The sequence below is a fragment of the Cherax quadricarinatus genome, chromosome 6, assembly GCF_038502225.1.
Source record: "Cherax quadricarinatus isolate ZL_2023a chromosome 6, ASM3850222v1, whole genome shotgun sequence".
In the NCBI taxonomy this organism is placed as follows: domain Eukaryota; kingdom Metazoa; phylum Arthropoda; class Malacostraca; order Decapoda; family Parastacidae; genus Cherax; species Cherax quadricarinatus.
Window position 1 is genome coordinate 12141646 of NC_091297.1, and position 11365 is coordinate 12153010.

Consider the following 11365-nt stretch of genomic DNA (forward strand, 5'->3'; position numbering starts at 1 on the left):
TTACTCTAACTGCAGCTACAACTAAATAATGATCCGATATATCAGTTGTCCTTCTATAAACGTGTACATCCTGGAGCCTACGCATCATCCTTTTATCCATCAATACATAATCTAATAAACTACTTTCATTACTTGCTACATCATACCTTGTATATTTATTTATCCTCTTTTTCATAAAATATGTATTACTTACTACCAAACCTCTTTCTACATAACTCAATTAAAGGCTCCCCATTTACATTTACCCCTGGCACCCCAGATTTACCTACTACTCCCTCCACAACATTTTTACCCACTTTAGCATTGAAATCCCTAACCACAAGTACTCTCACACTTTGTTCAAAACTCCCCATGCATTCACTCATCATTTCCCAGAATCTCTCTCCTCTACACTTCTCTCTTCTCCAGGTGCATATATGCTTACTATAACCCACTTTTCACATCCAACCTTTATTTTACTCCACATAATCCTTGAATTATACATTTATAGTCCCTCTTTTCCTGCCATAGCTTGTCCTTCAACATTATTGCTACTTTTTCTTTAGCTTTATTTGAAACCCCTGACCTAATCCCATTTATTCCTCTCCACTGAAACTCCCCCACCCCCTTCAGCTTTGTTTCCCTTAAAGGCAGGACATCCAGCTTCACAATCATATCTTTCGTGTCATCTGCACAACGTCCACGCACATTCAGGCATCCCACTTTGACAATTTTCTTCTTATTTTTTAATTATTAAAGAAAAAGGGGTTACTAGCCCATTGTTCCCGGCATTTTAGTTTACTTTTACAACACACATGGCTTACAGAGGAAAGATTCTTATTCCACTTCTCCATGGATATAAAAGGAAAAGTAATAAGAACAAGAACTATTAAGATAAAATCAAAGAAGACTCAGATGGGTGTGTATAAATAAACATGTACGTGTATGTGTAGTGTGACCTAAGTAGAAGTAGGAAGACTTGTCTGTAATCTTGCATATTTATGAGACAGACAAAAGACACCAGCAATCCTACCACCATGAAAAACAATTACAGGCTTTTGTTTTACACACTTGGCAGGACAGTATTACCTCCCTGGGTGGTTGGCAGGACAGTAGTACCTCCCTGGGTGGTTGCTGTCTACCAACTTGCTACTATTTATTTACTATTTCTTTTTTCGACAAACCGGCCGTATCCCACCAAGGCAGGGTGGCCCAAAAAGTAAAACGAAAGTTTCTCTTTTTAAATTAAGTAATTTGTACAGGAGAAGGGGTTACTAGCCCCTTGCTCCCGGCATTTTAGTCGCCTCCTACAACACGCATGGCTTACAGAGGAAGAATCCTGTTACACTTCCCCGTGGAGATAAGAAATAAACAAGAATAAGAACTAGAAAGAAAATAGAAGAAAACCCAGAGGGGTGTGTATATATATATGCTTGTACACATATGTATAGTGTGACCTAAGTGTCAGTAGAAGTAGCAAGATGTACCTGAAATCTAGCATGTTCATGAGACAGAAAAAGGACACCAGCAATCCTACCATCATGTAAAACAATTACAGGCTTTAATTTTACACTCACTTGGCATGACGGTAGTACCTCCCTGGGTGGTTGCTGTCTACCAACCTACTACTATTTATTTACATTTATTAGTTATTTTTTCTATTTTTTATTTTATTTATTGTATTTATTTATTCTTGCATAAAGTTCACATAAATGTCAAATAATCTTACCCAGAAACTAGCCAGGATAAGAATCAAGAAAATTATATAAGATCAAGTATTTCTTTCTGTAAAACTAAAACTTCATTTCAGGTTCACCAAGCAGAAGTCATGATTTTGGGTTTTCCAGTTTACCGTTATTCTACAAACAATCCTCGCACTATTATTCAGCCTGACAGAATGCCAGGTCAGTGCTGGGCTTTTAAGGGATCTCAAGGATACATTGTAATTCAGTTGGCTGGCCTTGTGAAACCAACAGCTTTCAGTCTTGAACATATCCCAAAATCTTTGTCACCCACTGGAGAAATTGACTCTGCTCCACGAGAATTTGAAGTTTGGGGCCTTTTATCTGAGAATGACGAAGGTATTCAACTTGGGAGCTATGAATACAGCCAAAATGGAGAACCACTTCAGTCCTTCATTGTGGAGAAAGAAATTGATGAATATTTTCCTATTGTTGAGTTGAAAATAAACAGTAACCATGGTAATATGCATTATACTTGCCTTTACAGGTTCAGAGTTCATGGTGTACGACACTTGTAAATTCACAAAACACTTGATCTCAGGCATTACTCATGAATAAGTGATGATACTCCCAAGTGCTATTAATTTTAGTGACTGGTGGCCTTACATTCTCATATCTTGAGTGTTGGCTAGTAATAGTCTGCCTATAATTATTTGCAAACAAAGAAAAAAGGATTTTAGTTGACATTTAAAGTCAGAACAGTGCAATTTCTTTGTTCACTTGCCCTGACTGTTATTGTAGGTCATGAGCAAGTCTATAAATAATGAAATGTAATTGCAGATGAAAATATTTTAATGTATGAATTGTTTATTTTATAAAATGTGTAAGTATGAAACTCAAATTTTGCAAATGTAAGCCTAAGTGTTGAGAATACAGTATACAAGAGTACCTGCTGTTGTAACTCAGAGGATGGTGTCCCTGAAAAGTGTGGCAGGATTTCCTTGTTAAATGCTTCTCATTAAGACAAATGTTTGAATTATTTTATTCAAAGAAATGTTTTGAGATTTGTCCTCTTAGATTTCATATGCTATTCATCTTGGCAAGCAATGGGAATAAAATTTATTTTGATTAGGTGACAATAATTCCATGAAAGTTTTCATCTTTTGATTGAACTCCTAATATTTTCCTTAAATTTATTTAGATATGGTCTTTATTTTAATGATTCAGTACTGAATAGCTTTTGTAAATTCTGGTGTGCATTTACAAAAAAAAAAAAATCAACATTAGTAATCGGTCCCCGCTTTACGAAAGTTTGCATTATAAAATTTTGCTCATTGGAACTTGTATAATGAAGTGCTTACCTTCTGCTTGGCATGTCACCCAAATGCGAACTCTTGTTTGACATCCTTTCAGAACTTACACATAGATATATGAATGCAGCATTCCCCAGTCAGTTTGCCTTACACTCTGCTGTTTTGTACATCTTATAAAATGTTTTATATTTTTACCAGTTTTGTGGTATAACTTCATGGCTGTTATGAAGAAAGCTTTAGAATTAGTGATGGTGCTACTGTAAAAAAAAAATGTTCTATGAAATGTCTCGTATTTAAAACGGAAGCTGAAATAATGAAACTTGGTGATGGTAGTATATGAAATCATGATATCTGCCAAAAGTTTATCTCTAGTGGTTATTATATCATTTTGTGCCCAATGTTTGTGTGTTTTCTTTCTGGCAATAAAATAGACAGCTATGGGTAATAGCATTTTGCTTCATAAACGCCAAGAATGTAAAAATTCGTAAGAGCGGGGACTGTTGTACATATATATTTATACTGTATATTTTTTTATTTAAATATAGACAAATGGTGCTTTATACAGCCTTCTAAAGAAATCAGTATGTCTTGCATAGTTTTTTCATTACTGGCGGTTCAGATTCCAATTTTACGTATTTTGGTGTCTGGAGTTTTTTTTTTTTTCCACTAGTAAAGATGATGGGTTTTAGTCTTAATTTTAGTGAAGGTTCCATAGGTTGTCAAACTATACTATTATGTTGCCAAAGGTTGCTTGTAATTGTGCCATTTGCAAGTCACACAACATTTGCCTGTTTTAGAGGCTTGGACATGTAGCAGTTTGCATTCTCAAAGGAATAAATTGTGACCCAAAGATTTGTAGATAGCTAAAGTACTGTATTTTATAAGATTTTTATGAGGTACAAAAAAGAATTGGTGGTAGGATGCATAAGTAGGTGTATGTACTTATTTTGTACAGATCTTGGACATAACTTGCAGAAATAACTTTTGTACATTTTTAAGACACATGACATAGATAATATATGACTGAAGAAATAGCTCTTGTGTTTGCACATAATTGGCTGCAGCCAGACCTGCCTTTTTCCTTTCATGCTTTCAGAGTATGATTATTTGCTAGTCTTCATTTCTTTATCAGCTAGGATGAACTAATAAACAGTAACCTTTTAACTATGTTTATATGAGCCTAATGCATATACTGTGTTACTATGTTTTGTTTGCCTACCAGGTACCTTGATTAGTATACTAATAATTTTCATAATTTTTTTTTTTTATCAGGACAATAGAACGGACTATTAAGTTGTATGTGGTGAACTGACAGTGCAGCCCAGCAGTCCTTGCAGAGCAGTGCCAGTTGCTTCTGTATGGTAACCATGTGTATGTCACATGTCTAATTCATAAGTTTTGAGAGCACAGTTTCCCTAAACCTGACAGTAGTGGGAAGGTAATGGCCAGACTCCCAGTCATACAAATAACCCGCATATAGGAGATGGGAGCTTACAACGACGTTTCGATCCAACTTGGACCATTTACAAGTGTCCCTCTTGATGATGTCCTTAATTTTCTCAGGGAGAAGGCCAATGAAGGGTTACTTCAGCTCCCTATACCTACTGATGTCTTTCTTGATCTTATCCACCTTTGTGTGGACTCAAGATTACTTTTGCTTCCAAGGCAAATATTCTCAAATTTTTGGCGTCACTATGGGCTCTCCTCTGTCTCCTGTTCTTGCAAATCTTTACACGGAATATTTCGATGATGTGCGCTCTTCACTCTGGCTCCGCTATGTAGATGACATCTTTGCTCTTTGGCCTCATGACTAGTCTCTTCCAACCATTTCTTGATGCTCTTAATAATCTTGCCCCTTCCATTAAGTTTAAAGCTGAATGGGAATCTAATTCTTTGCTTCCTTTCATTGATGTTCATGTCCACCACTCAGATACAGGTTTTACTTTTTCTGTGTACCGCATGCCTATGCGCAGTGTCATGTACATTCACTGCTTTTCTTATGCTTCCTCTGTCAAGAAAAGTGTTCTTATCTCCCTCTTTCTCTATGCTCTGCATTTGTGATCCTCAGTTCCTTGAATCAGAAATTTCCACTCTACATAATTCATTTTCCCATCTGGCTACCCTTCCCATTTCATAGACGCTGCCTTCTCACATGCTAAACGGTCTTTATTCTCTCCCAAACTCTACTCCTGGGAACTCTCCTGCCCTCTGCCTTACCTACATTTCCAGTTTTTCTAATCTCAACAACTTCCATCCCTTAGACATCAAACTTACTTTTGCCAGACTAACACTCTTCGTACCAATCTAGTTCATACCTCTCCTTCCTCTATTGATGCTCCTGGTGTCTACTCTATTTCTTGTTCCTCCTGTCCTCTTCAGGAAATTGGAAAAACTGGCCAATCTCTTTCTGACAGACTTAGGGAGCACAGTAGTGTTAGGCTTGCTGACACCAACAGTGTTCTTTTCTGTCATGTCAGAGATCACAGTCATCCTATTGACTGGTCTTCTGCTAAAACTGTCTACCCTGCTTCTAACTCTCACAGTCGCCATCTGGTTGAATCCTCCCTTATACACAACTTTCCTCATATGAATCTTAGTCCTGGCTTTGTCTCTGTAGATGCCTTCCTTGCCCATTACATTGTAAAATGCTCCAAACTTCAGAACACCCGTGACTTAACTCGATTCTTTTTTCCCCTTTTTCCTTCCCTCTCTCTCCTTTAGGTTTTCTTTCTTCTGCCTTGGGTATTTGGTCCATTATTATTATTTTCCCCCCTCTTGTGTTCTTGTTCCTACCCTATGTGGGCCTCGAGCTCCCTTGCAGTGCTCCTCTTTCTTAGTATTTGACTGACTCCACTACTACCACTATACCTCTACCACTACCTCTCTTCCTCCTTTCCTTCTACCTCTCTTGTTCCTGTCAATGTCTGCTGGCCTATATATACTCCCTCTTTCTCTCCTTTTTGTTAGTGTGACTTTGTAAATGGTTCAAGTCGGACCGAAACATCGTAAGCTCCTCTCTCCTATATGCGGGTTATTTGTATTGTTCCAGTCACAGTATTGTGCCTTTTTTGTTATTTATCTCCTCTTCAAGGGGGGGGGGGGCTCCTTGGCGTGGTGAAGAAGCTCTTGATCTGAGAAATAAGACCTTTTGATCTTCCTCAGACCGAACCTAATTAACCCCCAATCCCCCCTACCCTATCCTATCCTCCCTTTTTCTTTTTCCTCCTCCCCATCTCTTCCCTATTCCCTTCCTCTTTTTGGCCTTTGGGATTCTTCCCACAGGCAATGTAGTTCCTAGGTAGGGGGAAGGGTACCGGGATCCATCCCATTCCGTTGAGGTATTTGGCGGTGGTGTAGTTTGCCGTGGAATCTGGATCTCCTGGAGATGTCCAGACCCCTCTCCAGTCTCCTGGGGGGGTCTTTTAGGTGACGGGTGTATCTCTGGAGGTTGCCTGTCGGATTCCAGGGGGTGGTGGCCAAAGGAGGTATGCTGTGTGGTGGGTGTCCGGCCGCCTTCTTTTTTGTCCACTGAGGTGGCTCGGTGGATGTGAGATTGCTATCCTGGATTGCTGGTTTACTGGCGTGAAGGGTAGGGTATGGCACTGGTTCCATGTCACATCTGCACTACTTGCAGTGCTGATGTCCTCTTGGGCACAGAGGGGGATTTACGGCCCTTTTTTTTTTTTACCTCCTAGCAGCTATTCCTCCATGTCTCCCCCCCCCCCTTTTTCTAAAAAACAAACAGAAAGAAGTGATCTAACCATGGAGTCCCCAATCCATGAACCTGCTCCCCCTGGGCCCCTTCTCGATACCACACCCCGTTCTGACCCTGCCTCGTTTTTTGACCACTTCGGACACTTCTAATGCCCCTGTACCTCTTGTTGGTGCTGTTTCATCACCCGCTTCAGGTACCGGGGTTTCGACTGACTCCTTCGATACGTCTGACCTTCGATCATAGAACTCTCCTTCGCCTACATTCAGCCCTAATTTTATCGAAACTCGATTATGGTGACCAGATCTATTCAGCAGCCTCTCCTGCTACTCTCTCTAGCCTTAATCCCATCCATCACCAGGGATTATGTCTATGCCTTGGTGCTTTTCGCTCCTCACCTGTTGAGAGAGTCTATGCAGAAGCGAATATTCCATCCCTGTCCGATCACCGTGATGCCCATTGCCTTCGCTATTATGTTTCACTCTCGTGATCTCCGCAATCCTTCCATATATAGAATAGTCACTGCCTCTACCACTCCAGTCGCACTCAGTCTACAAGCACCAAACACAATGAATTATTGTGCAATGTTTAGAAGAGCGTGGAGACTAATGCTCGCTCCAGCATAAACAAAGCCACACTGATTATGTGTCAACCACTTCCTCCACAATTGCTTCAACCCTTGTATTTTTGTACAATTTCCTTCTTCAATTCTATCGTATTTATTATTATTATTATTATTATTGTTATTATTAGTAGTAGCTAATAATAACAATAACTTCTTGACATAATCTGCTAATTCAGGCCTTTATCAGTTTTTGTAGTGGTCCTGAAGGCGTCTCGCTGTCCACTTGACGTTTACCAGACGTATTAGTCTTCCATAATTCAACCAGATGACTTTTAATTGCTTTCCTCAATACACTATTTTGGAAATCATCGCAGGAAGTATTTATATTATTCTTGAATTCGGTCAGCATTGACCTGACCATGTTGATTGCCTTAATATCCGGGAAATATCTCATTCTAATGCGAAACCAGTAGATGATATCAATGGTGTCAGTGAGCCCGGAGCTGACAACTATGTCCATGAATGCCAGGGCATGGTACGAGAATAGACCTTACTTTTGTGAAACACGAGTGCTTTATATTCTGTTACTACTTCGACGCCGATCTTCTAAGAACCACCACCGTTGTAGTATAGCAAGGTCCCATCTTGGCAGGCATATATAGAAACAACGTGAGGGGCCCCACTAGTCAGGTATACAATACAACCATGGCCTTTGCGTAGAGGTTTCTGGCAGGAGAGTAGGATCTCGTCAGTTAATATTTTGCACACTTTACCGAATGACCGAGGCGTGTTACAAAGTATGGTGTATATATCTTCACAGCTTAATGATTTGGTGGACTCCAGGAGTGGGTGATAAACACCTATATACTGAACATCCATTCTCTTCCCTTCACTTATCAATCTGATAAGTCACAAGGATAGTTGCGGGGCTCGAACCCGCGATGCTTGAGTTTTTCAACTCGAGAAGTCTTCACTAACCACTGGGCCAGCGGGATACAAGTAAATATTTTCACAAAAATAAATTTATTCACCATGTTTACATAGGTACCTTATAGTGATAGTCATAATGTAGTGAGTTATATAGTGATAGTGACATGTTATAATAGTGTAGATAGTGCAGTGAGTTATATAGTGATAGTCTAGTGTTACATAGTGATAGTGTAGTGCAGTGTAGTGTTGTGTAGATACTGAAGTTCAGTGTTGTGTAGTGTAGTGTTGTGTAGATATTGAAGTGCAGTGTTATGTAGATATTGAAGTGCAGTGTTGTGTTGTGTAGTGTTGTGCAGTGTAGTGTTGTGTAGATACTGAAGTGCAGTGTTGTGTAGATATTGTAGTGGTGTTGTGCAGTGTAGTATTGTGTAGATATTGAAGTGCAGTGTAGTGTTGTGTAGATACTGAAGTGCAGTGTTGTGTAGTGTTGTGCAGTGTAGTGTTGTGTAGATATTGAAGTGCAGTGCATTATTATTATTATTATAATCAAAAAAGAAGCGCTAAGCCACAAGGACTATACAGCAAAGTGCAGTGCAGTGTTGTGTATTGTAGTGCAGTATAGTGTTATGTAGTGTAGTGCAGTGTATTGCAGTGTGGTGTAGTGCAGTGCATTGTAGTGTTGTGTAGTGAAGTGCAGTGTAGTGTTGTGTAGTGTTGTGCAGTGTAGTGAAGTGCAGTGCAGTGTAGTGTTGTGTTTACCTGGAGAGAGTTCCGGGGGTCAACGCCCCCGCGGCCCGGTCTGTGACCAGGTAGTGTAGTGTTCTGTAGTGTTGTGTAGATATTGAAGTGCAGTGCAGTGTTGTGTATTGCAGTGTAGTGTAGTACAGTGCATTGTAGTGTTGTGTAGTGCAGTGTAGTGTTGTGTAGTGTTGTGTAGCATTGTGTAGTGTAGTGCACTGTATTGCAGTGTTGTGTAGTGAAGTGCAGTGCTGTATAGTGTTGTGTAGTATAGTGTAGTGTTATGTAGTGTAGTGCAGTGCATTGTAGTGTGTAGTGTAGTGAAGTGCATTGTAGTGTTGTGTAGTATTATGTAGTGTAGTGCAGTGCAGTACATTGTAGTGTAGTGAAGTGCAATGTAGTTATGAGCCTTATATTTCAGTTGGGGACCTTGTATTTCAGTTTTGGGCCTTATATTTCAGTTTGGGACCTTGTATTTCAGTTGGAGACCATATATTTTAGCATCTGTCATCCTCAGTGCTCTCACTAGCAGGCTTTAAAGTTAAAGGTGTGGAGAGGTAAGCCAGTGGAAGGCCTTGATCAAATGACCAAAATGGTCCAGCTGCTGGTCATCAGGAGAATAAGACCCATGTCAGGAAACACTTGTCATGTTTCCTGACAAACTTTACCAAACCTAACTTTCTTTATTATATTGTCATTAATATATTGAACACTTAAAGTAATGCCAAGCAGGTGCCCCTGACATTATTATTACAATCAAAACTAAGCATTAAACCCACAGGGGTGATGCTGCAGGGCAGGATGTGCTAAAGATTTAGTTAATATGCACAGACTCGTCCATGGGGGCATTGACCCCTGAAACCCTTGCCAGGTATCTCCAGATCAGCGACCAGATAGAGAAAGCCATTCTACATGACCCAGAGGGTTCATGTAGTCTTAGGAATATGTGGTAATCAGATTTGATCCATGGAAATGGAGAGCAGCTCCAAATCCTTGGATCAAGAACCAACTGTTATCCAAGGACACCCTTCTCCCATGAAAGGATCAGTATAGTAGAACCCCTGTATCTGCAATTTACTGTGGCCCAAAAATAGCCCTTCATTTTGCTTAATAATGGCCACAAAGCATAAAAATAATGATTGTAAGTTCTTCAGTCTAAGAAAAGCATGAACTGCTTCCCATCAGTCAAAGAATGATAATTCTTGACTTATCATCCTCTTCAAGGGGGGCTCCTTGGCGTGGTGAAGAGGCTCTTGGTCTGAGGAATTAGCCCTGTCGGTCTTCTTCCTCAGACCGAACCTAATTACCCCCCATTCTCCCCTCCCTTATCCCATCCTCCCCTTTTTCCATTCCTCCTCCTCCTCCTCACCCCTCCCTTTTGCCCTTCCTCTTTTTGGCCTTCGTGATTTCTCCCACAGGCGCGCTAGTTCCTACGTAGGGGAAAGGACACCGGGGTCCATCCCATTCCGTTGAGGTTCTTGGCGGTGGCGTAGTTTGCCGTGGAATCTGGATTGCCTGGGGATGTCCCGATCCCTCTTCGGTATCCCGGAGTAGCTTTGGGTGTCTTTTGGGCGACGGGTGTATCTCTGGAAGCCACCTTTCGGATTCCGGGGGTGGTGGCTGAAGGAGGTATGCTTTGTGGCGGATATCCGGCCGCCCTCTCTTTTGTCCACCGAGGTAGCTCGGCAGATGTGAGGTTGCTATCCCGGATTGCTGGTTTACTGGCATGAAGGGTAGGGTATGGCACGGGTTCCAAGCTGCATCTGCGCTACTAGCGGTGTCGAGTCCTCTTGGGCGCGGAGGGAGATTTCCGGCCCTTTCATTCCTCCTGGGAACTATTCCTCCCCGCTCCCCCCTTTTTTTATTATTTTTTTTATTTTTATTTTCTTTTCTTCTTTCTTTTTTTTTCTTAAAAACAAAAAGCAAAGGAGTAACCTAACCATGGCAGCCCTAGTCCATGAAACCACTACCCCCGGGCCCCTTCTTGATACCGCACCCCATTCTGACCCTGCCTTGTGTTTAGACCACTCTTCGGACACTCCTGATGCCCCTGTACCTCTTGCTGGTGCTGTTTCCTCACCCGCTTCAGGTACCGGGGCTTCGACTGACTCCTTCGATTTGTCTGAACTCCGCTCTCCTTTGACTATGCTTCCGGCTTCTCCCTCTACGGTACGGCAATTTTCGAATCGCCCACCCATTTCATGCCGGACCAACTCCGGTCCTACTCCTAAACGCCAACGTCAATCTCCTGATGATGCTCCGTCGTTACCTTCCCATTCTACTCGGAAACGACCGACACGTCGAGCACTCCCTCTCCACGCTCGGTTTCGGACCACACAATGGACTAAATTCTTTACTTTAAGACCAACTTCTTCTTCTGCCTACCTTTCTGACCATAGTATTGCCAAAGCGCTCCTGCGTCATGTTGGCAGAGATATTTCATTTC

General features: G+C 41.2%; 1 protein-coding gene across 6 annotated transcripts in view; it reads left to right on the top strand.

Moving 5' to 3' along the window:
* The window catches only part of LOC128705557 (serine-rich adhesin for platelets-like), a 371836-nt gene extending 367698 nt beyond the window's left edge, over window positions 1-4138 (top strand). For all 6 annotated transcript variants that reach the window (XM_070080270.1, XM_070080274.1, XM_070080279.1 and 3 more), the window contains one exon: window positions 1790-4138. In XM_070080270.1, coding sequence (XP_069936371.1) covers window positions 1790-2239 — 450 coding nt within the window. In that variant the 3' untranslated portion in view covers window positions 2240-4138. The remainder of the gene's footprint in view (window positions 1-1789) is intronic.
* The last annotated feature ends 7227 nt before the right edge of the window (window positions 4139-11365 follow it).